General features: G+C 40.6%; 2 protein-coding genes across 2 annotated transcripts; both read right to left on the bottom strand.

The window, feature by feature from the left end:
- Positions 1-288: 288 nt before the first annotated feature.
- On the bottom strand, positions 289-1,317 carry LOC137277117 (neuronal acetylcholine receptor subunit alpha-7-like). Its single transcript, XM_067808787.1, has one exon. The coding sequence runs from the start codon at positions 1,315-1,317 to the stop codon at positions 289-291; it is 1,029 nt and encodes a 342-aa protein (XP_067664888.1).
- A 9,498-nt stretch (positions 1,318-10,815) lies between these two features.
- On the bottom strand, positions 10,816-15,158 carry LOC137277107 (sulfotransferase 1A2-like). Its single transcript, XM_067808774.1, has 6 exons — positions 15,150-15,158; positions 13,699-13,861; positions 12,800-13,120; positions 11,889-11,992; positions 11,319-11,469; positions 10,816-10,928 (listed from the first exon to the last, which is right to left on the bottom strand). The coding sequence occupies exons 1-6, from the start codon at positions 15,156-15,158 to the stop codon at positions 10,816-10,818; spliced, it is 861 nt and encodes a 286-aa protein (XP_067664875.1).
- Positions 15,159-16,860: the final 1,702 nt, after the last annotated feature.

Raw genomic sequence — 16,860 nt, 5'->3', positions numbered from 1 at the left:
TCAAAAATGGAAAGATAAATAGGGTAACAAATGTAAGAAATTTAATGGAAATGTGAATTTGGATATGCTTTTAAACTTGATTACATTATCTTCCCAAATGTATTTACTAAATCTGTAGCACAAAGGTTAAAAGATGTGTACTTGTACCTCTGGAGTGCCTCGTTAACTCATTATATAGCACTTATAAATCAGATCTTATAGCAGAACATTATTTTTTGTATACCCTGAATAAAAGAATTTAGCATGCTCGACCTGTTCTCATGTCATGAAACTTAGATGGAAAAACCTTCACAGTGTGATGAAGTACACCAAAAGAGTTGTTAAGATCAGATGGATCGTCACGGAGACAAAGAAACAGAATCTGTCCATTTTGTCACTGACATCATGTAAGGTAGTAACATCAGTCTCACTTGTGCTGTCTGGAGATCCTGTTGTCTCTTTTCCAGTGATCTGTCGTACCCTATTCGTTCTGATGGTACATTTGGCAATGAATCTCGTCACTGTGTTAAGTTCCTTCATGTTACTGACACGAATGATGAGAATACAGACGATGACATAGAGGCCGCTAAGGTGGAGCTGAACACACACATAAAGGGAGACAAGCGAGCTGCTTGTTGAGGTCTGCGGAAGCATACCACTAAGAATTGATAAAAACATTGTGAAGGAGAGGAATAAGGCGAGGGAGGTGGACAGCTTCTCCCCCGTGTCCGCCTTGACAAGGAACACAGTGGGGTTGAGAGAGGAGATGAGTAGCATCGGCAGGAGAAGATTCACCACGTAGTAGAGATGGCGTCGGTTCAGGGTGATAGCAACACTCTTATAATGTCCATGGTAGATCTGAGTTAGTTCTGTTTCATTATCAGCTGTAACACCGACCACATCCCATTCTCCATTTTGTATCAAGACACCATCGTAGACAACAAATGGATTCATGTACAGCTCATACGCGTAATAGTTATTAGAGCTGATTATAACCACACATGTTTGTTGATCAAACGGGAAACGTGTTACATCCATGCTGCATGCCGTCTCTGGTTTTACTTGAACCTCAAAGAGAACCATGCCTTGATATGATATTGAAACAGGTTGAGAGTCGAATCCAAGATGAGGAACATAGTCCAAGGAATTCTGGATGACAATATCTGGGGTCCACACCTTCGACCTCTCGAATCTGAAACATGCTGAATTCTTGGTGATATTCCACTGAATTAGTTCATCCGTCCACTGAAATTTTAGATATATGTGTGTCTTGATAAACCCTTCTATAACGTCAAGAGACAGCACCTGGATCAGCTCAAATTCCACGGAAATATACATTGTGTCACTTTGGTTACGGACAGGTAGTAACCATGGGTTAGATTTCTTCAGAAGAGAAGCGTGCAGGTCTCGGACATCGTCATAGAAAGCCACCGTCCATAAAGGTGAAATTAGCACCAACAAAGAAAAGGCAGTTCGGAAGTGCATCGGAAAATGTCTAAAAAATTCACGACTTGTTAAGTGAATATTTTTGATGAAATCTGACAACCTGAAGAAAAATCAGACGGACATGTATGGATAATCTTTACATGAACCAGCACATCCTTCAAGATAAATATGGAGCGTGTTTGCAAAGATGTCGTTGTCGTGAAACAGCGTGATGCTTCTGGAAAACACTCACGGAAGTACACGATGCATGTCCACAAATCCAGACTATAAAGTCAACACAGCACAGCAATAATGAAACCAGTTCTTACTCATGTGTCGGTAATGTTCAATATTCAAGCATGTATCTCTAGATTTAAGTTTCATTATTGGATCGGTTCTGTTGACTGTGTCTAAATTAATGATGGATGTTTCCTTTCAGACAACACTGATCGCTTTGTTGATAGTTTGAATATAGTGTATCTCAAGATTTCGTTTCATAATTAGATCGTGTTTTGTTGACTATATCTAGATTCATGATGGTTGCTGGTGGAAGTGTTTCACAGGGCTCTTTTTTGTTTGGGCAACGCCGATCGCTTCTTTGATATTCTGATATTCACAAATAATGTGAAGACCTAACTCACGAGCAATTAATTATGCGTCCACATTTTCCCCCCTGCGTCAGCATGTCACTTTACGTCTAGATCACCAGCTGTCTTGGATTTTGTGCCTAAACTGGTTAGACGGCTGACTTGTGGGTGTGGGTTTGCATCTCGGATGGAACTCAACCTAACAAAACTAGTAGGAACCGTCCTTTACTGAAAAAGTGTCAATATCTGAATTGAATTAAACCAAAACGAAAAGTGAAATGGAAATGGCATTATTACAAAAAAGAACTTTTACACTCTTGGGTAGAAACGCTGTGCTGATATCGCTACTTCTTCCAAACCTTAACTCCATGCAGGTAGCAAAGGTACTGTAAGTCCCCATGGTCCCTAGTATGGTGATCTACCTTCAGTTGTTGGCGATCTATAGCCAGTATTTTATAATGTATTGTCTTCTTTAATAACACTGTTTTAGTTTTTCATGCTAGTTTTATATCTATATCTGTGGTATTCTAGTATTTACTGTCAGGTTTTTATATTGTACATACATTCCACTTTAGTGTTAAATGTTCTCGTCATGATACGGCTGAAATGTTGCCGATGTGACGTTAAACATGATCTCACTCACTCACTCAAAACCTTAACCATGTGTTTAGTAATATTCCAAGCCCCTAAAACAAAAAAAAATCGGGAACATTTTCATAAGAAGTGTTATCAATTCGTTTGGAAAGGAAAACATGACAAAATTTTTAAAAATATCTTACTAACAGAATACTTTAAGAGGATTGTCAACGCCATATTTGTCCTCATATATGTGGTCATGAGGTGGTTATTGAATAAAACGTACATCACTTCATGGAACTCAAGCCGCAGTGAGCACTACTTTACAGAAGGATCATTGACGAGTGATTGGCGTTTAAGAGTGACAGTCACACTGGCAGTAGATCAACCACATAGTGACAAGAACAATTATACAGAAAATGCGTGCCAAACGAAAAGTTAAACGCCCTAAACAGACACCGTATCAGCTACGAAAACAGCATATTTATCAATACTGAACTGTATTCTATTAATATAGGCGCTATGGTGTGAATCATCACGAATAGATGCTAGACCACATTCCTGGGGACCACATGGACGTGCTGTACATCACTCTGACCGACTGACTGACTGACTGACTGACATACTGACTGACGGACTGCCTCACTCACTCACTCACTTACTGACTCACTCACTCACTCAACTGCGCCTGCACAACCACTCACTCCGTAAGATAAACCAGTACAGGGCTTATACTAGTATGATCTCATCACAAGTATTATGTACATAGTTTACGTTTTAAAGGGAAGTACTGAACGTTTGACCAGTCTTGACTGTACATTGAGACATATGCCATTTGCCGTGAAGGTCAAAAGAGCGCTGATAATGGGCCACCGACAATCATGGATGGTACCAGTTGTTCCCCAAAAGGGTACGCATATCCTTCTATACCTGCAGCATTATCTGCGGATGCAAAATGTATTTAATGACTCACGACCAACAGCATCACTTCTCAGAAAATGTCAAGAAATTACTATCATAATTTCGTCATCAAATACGTTTTCAATTCCTGCTGGCTTCTCATTGACTGGATATCATAGATCAAAATATTAAAGATGAGGAAGGAAATGTAAAAACAAATTCTGTCCATTTCCTCGCTTAAATATTTCAGATAGTTACACTATCTGTGTCTGTTACGTCATTCTTTTCTTCTGATTCCATGTCTGTGAGGTGCTGAAATGATTTTGTGCTGATGACACCTCCAACTTTGGCCACAAAACGTGTGGCCTTGTGTGCTTGCATATAGTTGACGCGTTGGGTATGCAGTAGATGACGTACAGGCCACTCAGATGGAGCTGGACACACACGTAGAGGGAGAACAAGGAGGTGCAGGTGGAGGTCTGGGGGAGCATGCCACTAACAAGTGTAACAACAACTGTAAACGACAACAAAAGGGTGACTTATATCGACAGTTTCTCCACTGTTTCTGCCATGACGGGGAACACGAATGGGTCGAGTGTGGAGATGATCAAGATTGGCAGGATAAAGTTCATCACACAATACAACGACTGTCTCTCCAGCCTGATGGAGACGCTGAACCAATGAAGAGTAAACAGGTGTGTCAGCTCACATTCATGCTGGGCCTCTATTGGTAATACCTCCCATTCCGAACTTTCAAAAAAGGTGAATTCACTTGCAACGAAATATGGTATGTAAATCTCACTTAATGCACAGTTATTCAAGCAAATTACAATATCGCATTCGTGCTGATCACATGGGAATGCAGTAATGATAATATTGCAATATGTCCGTGCCTTAACTTCTACGTCGAACGTTGAAAGTAAGACCTCCACTTTTGAAAGTGAGACCTACAACCGCAGATACTTTCGTATCTGATCCCGATACATGGCTAGCTATTAAGAAAGCAATCCTCGTGCGTGGATGTCAGTTAGACATAGACATAACCAAGTTAGGACATCCTGACTTTAGGATTATACATACTTTGTGTATATATGTTCTAGTTTTCTTGTGAAATGCCACATGTATAACAAAACAGAGATGATAAACATGTTTGTTCGCAAATACTCGCTTCCGAAAGGCGGTACAGTAGAGGTGACGTCGCTCGTAGTGATTCATTTTCCCATCCATAAATGGCAGCCGCAATGCATGTGATGATGAAAGGAAATCGACAAAGTATGCATGGTTAGATGAGCTCAAGACGTATTTGAATTGTTATAAAACTGTATTTAATTGACTTGACGGTTTATAAGTTGTATGAAGTACAAGGTCGCTTCACGGTCGGTCTTACTTTCTTCAGGATGAGGTCCTTACTTTTCAATCATGACCTCGGTCTGGTTCTTTATCCTACACGTATTGTTCATTGATGCTTTTGATCTGTATTACATAAAATACATCTTGATGAAAACTTGTCTCTGATCAGGAGTAATTGCAGGAGCTTATTGCTAAGCTGTTCTCCACTTGCGTTTCCATTGCATGTAATTTAGTTGAGGACTATGTTCTTTCTGTACAACAAATATCAGATTTTTTCCGGAACTGGAAACTTAAATTGTCATTGTATTATAGCAATATATGTATGAAGTAAGGTTCCATGAGGTCCGAATAGATGTGGGTTCAGAAGGACGTGATGTGGACGTAACAGAGCATTATTAATACTGCCAAAAAATCATTTTCAACGAAATTTAAGTTCACATTTGATGTAGCAAATGTGTATAACAATACAGATAAGGTTTACAAACATGATAGATGTGAGATATGTTTTGGCCCGAATACGAGATGTCTACAAATACACTGTTCATGTCTGTAAGAAGCTCAGGTCAGGTCTGGTTCTCATCTACTTGGAAATTCATAATATTGCAGGGGCAAATGGAAATGGTACTTCATAAAAAGTGACGTTAATCTTATGTTGAAGGATATAGCAACGTTACAGAAATAAGTTCTTATTGAGAATATGTGGATGCTACTATGCTATCGACGTCATGTTCCATTCCTATCACAAAGAAGGATATAGAGAGAAAGAGCAATAAACGTTATCTCTGCTCAAAAGACGCAACGATCTCTTCTCTAACTTCTCCAAGCGTAAGCCATCGGACATCCATTGCACAATATGCATGATCACTCACAGGTCAGGAGGTCAGCTGTTTGTACACTTACATGCATACATCGACATACCCTGACTTCATCAACTGCTGACAGTTTGCCTGGTCTCAACTACATCACTGGGTATACTGCATACAGACACTTTTGAACCATGTCTCAAGTAAGTTCTTCAGCAAGACCTTGCCATACGACTGTATGAATGGCATGGGATATAGTTGTGTATCACCTGAGGTACACAGGTCATAACTTTCAGGTTAATGTGAGAGTCGGTTGTATTCAGGTCACTGTGACACAGTGAAGTATGTGTAATTTGTTTTTGCCTAAAAAATGAATTAAAGAACAAATACGACACATAGGTGTAATCAACCTAACAAACGCCTTGAACATGAAAAGAGTCTCGTATTGCCAACAATGGCCTTAATTACAGAATACGACACGACAGATATTCTTCTGACAGTAACGTCCAACAACAAACAAAACCAGCTGCAATGTAGCACCAACCGAAGTGTGCACAAACATAGCCAATCTACAGATGGTAGGTGAACTGAAGAGTTTGGAGGTATGTAATCTTTGCGACTCAGTGGGGTAGCCTAGTTGTTAAAAGCGTTGGCTCGTCACGCTGAAGACCTGGGTTCGTTTCACCCACATGAGCACAGTGTGTAAAGTTCATTTCTGGTGTCCCGAGCCGTAATATCGTATGAATATTGCTAAAGGCGGAGTAAAGCAATATTCATTCACTCACTTGTAGATAGCATCAAGATATGCAGGTCCGCCACTGTTGATCGGTTCGACCTTGCGCTCCCTCCGTCCCCAGTCTGAGCAGTGATCGTGTGAACGTTTTGGTGCTCACAAGGGTATGGATTGATGATTGAATGAGTTTAGTCTTACTCTGGACTCAGCAATATTATACCTATATGGTGGCGTTCTGTAAATAATTGAGTCTGGACTAGACAGCATGAGCATTGATCTGTGATGTGATGACATGTGTTGTCCAAGCCAGCGACCGTTACCACCCGATCACATTAGTCGATTCTTACTACAAGCGCTGTTCGCTGAAGACCAATTCTAACCCGGATCTTCAAGTGTATAAGGCAACACGTGGACCTATTGATCAGGTATGTCGGGACAAGAAACAAGTCACGATGATATGACGCTACCAGGGATCAGTCTTCATTGTAATATCATAAATAAAAGCATGAAATTTGAGGTGTAAATAAGTAACTTGATGTCCGTGCAGATTTAGATGCGAGAGATGATGAGAATTTGTGAGTTCCTGGGTGTAGAAAGGACGGATGAGTTCCTGTCCAAAGTCTACAAGAACACACCTATAGCAGCCTTGAGGACTCTCAAGGAAGACGATAGAGGAAAGTTTTTAGAAAAGGTATACAAATACACTAATGACACTTTTCTGAGGCCATGTCATGTATTTCCTAGTCAACACAGGGACAAGATGGTTTTGCTGCGCATGAGAAAAGCATCACATATATGCAGATCGTGTCTGACATTGATTATACAATTCCTCTGATACATCTCCTGTCGTTCCCTTCGTGCTAGTGCAGTACTAGTGCAATACTGGTGCAGTACTAGTGCAGTGCAGTCATAGTATCCAAAAACAGCAGCCATCCCATTATTGACTAAAGCCTGTTCGTCTCCCTTCGCAGCCAACTTTGATGATATCCATGCAGTTTCGGGATGCATGGTTGTCGTTTTGGATGCTGTGACTGCCGTTTTGTGCGCTCGGCGACCGTTCTCGGGCGCTCTTTTTGCTAATACGCGAGTATTGTTTCCATTTCAAACGATAAGTTTTCCGTTTAAGTGCGTTTGTTTCGGTTTTAGACAATAATGTTGCTGTTTGGGTGATTTCTGTTCTGTTTTGGTGTATGTGAGTTCAGTTTTGATGATGTGGACACCATTTATATGGGAGGCCTGTATAAGCAGGTCATGAAGTGACTGACAGGTCACATTGCTCATCTCTGAGGACAGGTTATAGCTATGATGCAGAAAGGTTGATTGGTTGGTTGTTGCTTAACAAGTAACTCAGCACTCTTCTAGTTATACGACGGTGATCTGTAGATAACCGAGTCTGACCAGATAGTCAATTGATCAACAGCATAAACATCAATCCAGGCAGTTGGGATAGGATGATTTTCGTCAACTAAGTTAGTAGTCGGACCACTCGAACACGTCGTCTCCTACGATCAGGAAGCAGACGGTGCTGAAGTTTCTTTACGGAATTGGAACTTCAGTTGGAAACGTCACACACACTGTTGTGGTTTTGAGGTAGACAGATTTGGAACGTCAAGAGTTGGGAGGTATTTGTGAGCTTACTGCCATACAATACCAGGACCAGTTATCGTCACCAGTCCTTCTGCCACTAAGTCAGCTTCTTGGTTCTAGGATGACATTTCAACATGACATCACAATGCACCAGTTCTGACGCACAACTTCTGAACGACAGGAATTAGGTTTGTACTTTACTAAGAAAGTGAAAAAATCAAATATGACATGTGGAACAAGTTCTTGGCTAGACTACTGTATACGTACCATTTAAATGTTCTGATGTAGTGCGCGACAATAGGGTAGCCTATCGGATAAGGCATTTACTCGTCACGCTGAAGACCCGGGTTCGATTCCCCACATGAATACAATGTGTTAAGCCCATTTCTGGTGTCCCGCGCCGTGATATTGATGGAATAATTCTAAGAGCGGCTTAAAGCCTTACTAAATCACTAGTCCCAAATATATTACAATCATTAAAAGATACATCCACATAAGAAAGTGTGTGTATATGATCATGAAGAACACTACTGACGCTTGACAGTGGATCAGAGCAAGACATTTTAGACGCAGGGAACATTGTTTATGTGTTTGCTTGTCCCAGGCTCAAGTCCCGGTGCCTGGTTCCCTGTTAACATCCACACAATCATTCCGCAGCCTCTCGGGGCATTTGGGTGGCCTAGTGATTAAAGCATTTGCTCTTTTCGTGTTCAATTTCACACAAAGGAAAATCCCTTTTCTGGTGTCAGCCGCCGTGATATTGCTGGAATATTTCTAAAGGCGGCGTAAAACTAAACTATCTGACTCACTATTTGTCTAAGCAATAGTTTCCGAAACAATGATTAAGTTTTATTTCCAGTTATGTCAACGTCCATCACAGAAACGTGTTTCTGAATCCTTCCTCACATCGACACCACCAAAGAAAAGACAGTATTTTCTTCACAGTGTAGTGCGTGGTGATGGTACCACCACATGCTTAAGCTGCCGTTTTCCATGATGAAAGGTGCATGCCCGTGGATTCATAAAGGAGTTCTCATCATACATCGCTTCAACAATCTTATTTATATTAAAGAATAGGAATATTCTGCATTCCTGTGTAATGTATACAGATCCAGAACCACGCGAGCGCTAATCTTGCACAACGTTTACTTTTCAAACCATATGAAAATGTGTGCAAGGAGAAAAATCGACATCCAGTGCCGCTGTTACACGCCTGGCTTACGCCTGCTGGGTAGGTTGTGTAAATATAGAGCGCTACGCTTGGCGTAACTTTAGCTCCCTCTAAGATATGCCTACCTGTTTAACGTTACGCCCAAGCGCACATTTTACTTAGGCCAGGACTAGAATTCACGCCCGACATATGCATATACCACAGAAACACAATTGTCATTAATGACGTCTTACATCCATCCTGGGCGATTCATGTGTTATCCTCTCAGATCACGTTCCTCATAACTCCTTTTCTTAAAACTACAGTTTACATGCCGTCATTTATAAGGTGGAATATTGCTAACTACGGCAAGAACACACCCTTATTATCACCAGTAGTGACTTAAAGCCACAATTAGTGACCAGAGTCTCATCCACTCAAATTGTTTTCATTATAATGTTTTTGTTCCAAAACGTGATTACTTATATGCCCCCGTTTGTAGGTGTAATGTTACACACAGCGGCATCAAACAAAAGTTGTCGTCCCTCGCACATACTTTATGTCCCCGTAGAACAGAGTAACACTGCATGACCAGGATCGATCTTCTTAACCAGCTCCTATTCAAGAACAATCCACCTAAGATTTCTTGCATAACTACCTCAGCTGATATAATGGGGATAGAATGTTCCAAGGACGAACGTTGAAAATATGTATGTATGCATGTACGTGTGTGTGTATGTGTGTGTGTGTGTGTGTGTGTGTGTGTGTGTGTGTGTGTGTGTGTGTGTGTGTGTGTGTGTGTGTGTACACGTGTGTGTGTGTACGTGTACGTGTGTATGTGTGTTTGGTCAGACACACAGAGACTTGCAGTAGGTGTATAGTAGTGACATACGGTCTTATTTTTGCACTCTCAGACCCTGTTCCTCCTTTCGTCGGATTATACAACCTTTTCGCGACAACAAGAGCGTGAGTGTTTATTATTAGGCCACTTTGAGCAATATTCTAGCAATATGACGAAGGAAGACACCAGGTAGGTGTTTCACACATTGTATCCTTGTGCGGAATCGAACCCGTGGCATCTGCGTGACAAGCAAACGCTTTAACCACAGGGCCATCCGACCGCCCTTTGGTGACAGAAGCAAGCAGCAGGAAACACATGAGAATTAACGGAACAAGAAGTATTTTCTGGGAAAATGTAACCATTTTCACCCCATCAATTACAACCTGTTTTACATATACAAGAAGTGTTCTTGAAGCAAGTTTGAATAGGTAAATAGTTTCCATAATTTTTCATTGAATGTATATATGTTTAGTGGTGCAAAAAGCAGAATATCTATCAATTTGGGATTTTCTCCCTCATTAATCTCTAACGTCAAGATGCAAAGGGAATAATGTTAAAAGCGTTTGAACTCATTCACTGCGTCCCTTTCTCCTTTATCTCCAGTTGAAAAGACGATGAGTAATTGTGAGCTTTCTGGTGCAGATCACACCAACCACTGTAACGGCTATGCCTTTGTGTCACGATAAAAAACAAAAATCAAGGTGCGTCTTATATATTAGGCCTACTCAGAGTGGCAGTGGATTTGCAATTCATCGCGAGAAATTAATAATTTCCACCTCAAGCTCTCAGTCGTGTGAGGTGCGCGATCCGCTGTGTAGAATTGTTTTTAAAGACATTCTTGAAATATATGATCGTATGTTAGTCTAATGTACAAAGTCAGTAAATCACAGTGAGTACTGGAACCGGAGGGGGCAGTCGGCCATCTTCTCCTGGTAGAGCTGATCAAACCACTCGTTCTGGGCGACAGTGAACCAGTTCTTCCAGTCACCAACTCCACCTGGAAAGGAACGTTGGACTATTACTTTGCCATAAAACATTTCCATAAAAATAAAGTTCTTCTTGTGACTTTTATGCCATTCGCCTGCATCAGCGTATATAATAAACCAAAATCCTTTACGAGACAATACGAACTGTATCAGACTTGGAAACAGGTTTCCGTGGAGACATAGATCTAAACCTAACTGTGCAGGGTGTTGGGAATGCCTAAGAAATGCAAGGCATGACATTAAAAAAAACAGTGAATGGGTTCATGTCATCAATGGATTCTCTAAAAACGATTGATGCAATATTTCCTTTGTTCTTGTGAGTCTTCATAGCTGCCTTAGTTGTGTTGTCCAGGGTGTTGGCTAGGAAATACATGACCTAAATGGGGGGTCACCATTCACACCTACCTTTTCTAAAACGAGTTCACTCTCGGCCCTCTTCTTAAGCGTCCTCATGGATGCAAGACTTGTATTGTCGAGGACTTTTGACAGGAAGTCATCCGATCTCTCAACACCCAGGAACGTGCATATCTTCCTCATCTCTCGCATCTGATCCTGAAGTGCAGTAAACTTATTTCCATCTTTGTTTTTTTCCACAGGTGGCTATACAGTGTGCGTATATCTACACGTAAACCGCATCTGAGTGTCACATGGACACAGGTTAACGTTGCCTCACCAAACCTGCACAGGGCATTATGAGAGAAACTTGCCTCAACCATATCTTGACTTACTCTTTAGATGTCTCAAAATAACTGCTCCATGTTTCCAAACGTTGCCTCGACATACCTGAGTAAACGTCTATACATAATATCCTAAGGTACGTACTTAACTTCTCTACTTGTTGCCCAAAGACACGTTCCTAACTTCTCTACATGTTGCCTGATGTATGTACGTGCTACCCGAACATACATGCCTAACAGCTATGCGTGATGCCCCAGGCTGCAGTATCAAACAACAATTGTCGTCCATCGCACCTGCTTAATGTCTTCGTAGAAGAGTGTCAACACTGGCTGATCAGGATTAGTCCTCTTCACCAGCTCCCAGTCAAGAACATAGTCCATCCATGATTCATACATAACTGTAACAAAAGAAGAGAGGGAAGAATATTTATCGATGAAAGGAAGTATTAGTGGAAAGAATACAGATAGAATACTCGTTAATAGGACCAAAGTCACTACCCAATCGGACGGATAACGACGATCATAGGAATAAAAATTATAAGTGAAAGCACTTGCGTCAGTGATCGAGAAAGTTTAGTTTTATGCCGCTTTCAGCATTGTTAAAGCAAGCAACATCACGGAATGGGTTTCACACATTTACCCATGTGGTGAATCGAACCTTAGGCATGACGAGCGAACACTTTAACCACTAGGTTACACCACTGCCTCAAAGGTCTTGGCACAGGACAAACGTGTATGGGTGAGTGAGTGAGTGAGTGAGTGAGTGAGTGTGAGTTTAGTTTTACGCCATACTCAGCAACACACCCAGCTGTAAATAATTGAGTCTGGACCAGACAATCCAGTGATCAACAACATGAGCATCGATCTGCGCATTGGGAACCGATGACATGCGTCAACCAAGTCAGCGAGCCTGACCACCCGATCCCGTTAGTCGCCTCTTACGACAAGCTTAGTCGCCTTTTATGGCAAGCATAGGTCGCTGAAGGCCTATTCTACCCCAGGAACTTCACGGGTTTGTATGCATGAAACAGTATTCAAACTTGCCTTGAACTGAATTGAATCATATCTCGACTGATGTCAGCACCGACTACTTAACAACCGATGAATTACAAGAATGTGTTTTGATAGAAAGGAAGGATGTAAGAAATATGATACAGATAGATGAAGAAAGATGCCTATGGTAGATAATCACAGTTACTACTCACACTTTCCTTGAAATAGGGGTCGTAAAAAGTTCTTAAACTCCCCCTTGTATTTAGCCACTGGAATCATCTTTAAGAAGTTATAATAGGATACCGCTACGTCCTTTGGGTTTCTTAGAACAGTGATGACTTTTATTTTCTTATTGAGAACGTCGTCAGGCAGATGTTTCATCAGGAGATGGGAGTTCAGGATCCTGGGACACGAGAGGTCGGCATACGTCTCTTCTGGTACCATTTCCATGAAAGTCTGGCTCATCGTGACGTCATCGTGCGTTATCTCCCCTGTGAGGAGCTCTCTAGTAATTTCCCAGACCCAGTGGGTTCCTGGAAAGAAGTACGTCACGTGACAAACCAGCTTCAGCTGGATCGTATGGGAGATGCATGATAAATGCAATTTTTTAACCCATGGATGGTGTGGGGTGTAATTAGATGATTTTGAGTAAGATTGATGTGAGTCAGTGAGTTTAGGTTTAAACCGCACTCAGCACTTCTCCAGCTATATGGCGGCGGGATCTAAATAATCGAGACTGGACCAGACAATCCAGCGATCAACAGCATGAGCATCGGTCTGCGCAATTGGGAACCGGTGACATGTGTCAACTAAGTCAGCGAACTCAGTCGTGTCTTACGAAAAGTATAGGACGATCAAGTGAGATTCGCAATTGTTTATTTCCAGTAGAGTACTATATATTCTGATGTAATAAAGACAGTGCACTAAGAAAATGCAAATGTATCATTTCGAAAATCATTGTCATGTATGTTTTCAGTTACGATAAAAAGGATGATGAAGCATGAACACAACATTTTTTCAGATTTGACAAATGACCAGAAAACGTTATTTAGATGTGAAAACATGTACTTGCGTACTATACCACTTACTAATGTGAAATATTTTATGTTACCTGATTTAGGAAAGGCGCAAATTATGACATCATCGTCACGTATTCTCACAGAACGTACACCCTCGATACCTGGTCCGTCGGGGAAGTTGGGGATGAGGAAGCCGTTGTCGTTTAGCGACGTGATGGTGTCACCGCCGTCATCTGGTGCATCAACTAATTGTTTCTGAATTGAGAAAGAAGCTGGTCATGTGTGAGATGTTCATCTGGAAAATGTAGGTTGAATTCCATCATTTTCATACTTCATGAATACCACTATAAGTTACTTAGTCTAAGTGTTATTCGTTACACTCCTCTACTGAGTCTAACAAACCCTAGTAGGAGGTCGTGTCAGTAATTTATATTTTTGAAATAATTTTCAATGCTGTTGCAATTAGCTTAGAAACTAAGTACAGTTTTAGGTGTTTAGATATTTTTTACTCAGTTTGAGCATTTATATACGTCTTTTCAGTTTAATTTAGTTGCATAGTTCAGGTGTTTGGGTAGGGATCAAAACTGAAGCCAAACAAATTACATAAAGTTGAGTTGAGTTGAGTTGGGTTTTACGTCACATCGGCGTTATTCCAGCCATATAGTGACGAGATCATGTTTGCATTTATTACCGTTTTAAGTCCATGGACCAAAAACGCTTTCTTTCAAAATACATATATTTTCATTTCACTTCCAGTATAACAGGGAATGTCATAGCATCAAAATACAAAAGCAAGCAATTCGTTTTTCACTTTACAAAACCACAATTAATTACATAGAAAAGTACATAAAGGTGTTGAGAACAAAATAATGTAGGTTTGTGTGTGTGTGTGTGTGTGTGTGTGTGTGTGTGTGTGTGTGTGTGTGTGTGTGTGTGTACTATTGCTATTTACGTCAAACAAGAATCATGAACAAGCTCCCGATTAAAAGGGAACGAAATTGAAACTGACGATACAATCACTGCAAACAACCCAGACGTTCCGTTCTAATTACTAAGTGAGTCAGCCCCTCAGCAGCACAGCGGGACTCGACTGTTACCCTACGGTTTTTGTTTCTTGTGATCATATGATTCAAAACACTTATGCCCACTACATCTACTACAACACTATTTGAACTCGATTTGAATTAATGGTTCCGCCAAGATGTAGCATATTTATATCACGACCTACTTAATAGCTGTTGCCACTCCCAAATGTTCACGATTAAAGTTCAGAGGCCAAGCCATAAGATGGGAAAAAAGTTCTGAATCACAAAACACATAAAAGACTAAGTTTTAGCGACAAATAACTAACAACACATGGCCTTGTTCAATACAAGGCAGCTTGCCTGGTAGTTCTGTTTACAGGAATTTCCATTTAGGTCAAATTAATAACCCTTCATTCACGGGGAGCTGGGGTTTTTTTTCGAGTCCCACTGTAACGTGAAAGCTCTGACCAGTATGCTGACTCATTCCTATAGCCGTACGGCAATGCTGCACAACTTACTTGAGACATGATTCAAAGTGTCATAAGACCAGATGCCAGCAGTCCAGTGAGAGTGGTACGTCGCCCGGTATCCGTCACACGTGAATGAAGCGACCTGGGCGGGGATAAAAAAAATCCGCACTTTCGTAAAACCCTATTTATTTGGGCACTGCACCCGGTTAACGCTAAAAAATGCGGAAAATGATTTAGTTCAAGTTTCTTTTTTTCATTTTCATTGTTTATTTTTTGTTCTTTTTTTCTCACTCTTATCTGGAAGCACCTTAACAGTTTCTAATTCATTTTGTATTCGTCAGTTATTCCCTCGTTTATATCATCTTGGGGCAATTTTCACTCAGGCAACGACGCTCATGGTTTATGATGTTTCATTTATATTAACTGTGTTGTTTTAATATGCATACATAACGTAATCTACATCACGTAATAAATATAAGTGCCCGCATTTAATGAAAATGTTCAAAATATAATTCATGTTTTATAAATAATTCTGATTCTAGTTGTAATTAACTGTGTCACTGAAGACAATTATCCGTATTTACGTGTTCGTGACTCAGTTTGAGTATTTTTATGGTTGTATTAGTATCATTTGGTGTCCTGGAGACGGCTCAATGTTGAAGCAAAACAAATTACATTTTTTAAAAACTGTTGAAAACAAAATACTTGGGGGTTGTAATTATCGGCTATGTTATATAATATCATTCACACTAAACGTCGCAGAGGGCGTGTGGATATATGACGTCTTTTCCAAAGACATATACGCGATTTCAGTGTGACATAATTGAGTTTTTGGAATGAACTGGATTTCTGTGAAATATGACATCCAAATTGAATATCATCTGTGCTCTGCTCTACTCTGGTCTGGGCATAACAATTTTCAATTCTCCGATCACTATTTAACTAGTCATGACATTATCAACCTACGTCGGGTTCCACAATGCACAATCCCAAAGGCCGCCATGGAGTTCACAGCACTGTACATGAACATATGTTGATTACATTGTTGCCGTTCGATAGATAACAGATATTATGTTATTGTACATAAGATGATTCCTCACGGATGTGCAAAATTTGACTGGAACTTATTTTTTTTAAATATTGATGCTATACTAAATAAGTATGTAAGTCTATGGAAATTACGTCAAGTATCGGTTTACTTTTTGCACGACTCTGTACCTTCCATCACAGAAGATAAAACCAGAAAGGTGCTTAACAAGTTGTATCCTTGCGGGGAATTGAACCCGTGGTATCGGCGTGACGAAAGAACGCATTAACAACTAGGCTACACCGCTGCACTTTGGTGATAGAAACGTGCAGAAGGAACCCACACGAAGAGCTTCACACATTGTACCCATGTGGGGAATCGAACTCGGGTCTTCGACCTGACTTTGACCACTAGACTACCCCACCGCCCCGAGTAGTTACATGACTCGCTACACTTCATAATGTGTTTCACTCAAGATAATAGTTAAAAAGCCCATTTGTCTGTACAGTGTGTATAACACGGCAAGAAAATACAACAATGTACCCACATCAGAATACTTACCCATGGTACAGATGTCAAGTTTCGAATTTCATTGTGGTAGATGTACCGATAAAAGTCGGACGAGCAAATATTTTGACAAGAAGTAACCTGAAATTTAAGATATGAAATATGCCTACAAACGTTACTCATTAGGTAGTAAACTTTAAGAGACGGTATTCTTCAAGATATGTT

The sequence above is a fragment of the Haliotis asinina genome, chromosome 1 (genome assembly GCF_037392515.1).
Source record: "Haliotis asinina isolate JCU_RB_2024 chromosome 1, JCU_Hal_asi_v2, whole genome shotgun sequence".
Taxonomy (NCBI): Eukaryota; Metazoa; Mollusca; class Gastropoda; order Lepetellida; family Haliotidae; genus Haliotis; species Haliotis asinina.
The sequence above is the reverse complement of the archived record's forward strand: the minus strand, read 5'-3'. Positions and strand labels throughout refer to the sequence as shown.

What these genes read in the sequence shown, in the direction of transcription:
- LOC137277117 (XM_067808787.1), bottom strand. Translation starts at nt 1,317, where the DNA reads ATGTATATTTCCGTGGAATTTGAGCTGATCCAGGTGCTGTCTCTTGAC.
- LOC137277107 (XM_067808774.1), bottom strand. An exon ending in TTGCGCCTTTCCTAAATCAG is followed by an intron (nt 13,121 to 13,698) that starts GTAACATAAAAT and finishes ACTTCTTTCCAG; the next exon opens with GAACCCACTGGGTCTGGGAA. An exon ending in TCTACGAAGACATTAAGCAG is followed by an intron (nt 11,470 to 11,888) that starts GTGCGATGGACG and finishes ACTGCACTTCAG; the next exon opens with GATCAGATGCGAGAGATGAG.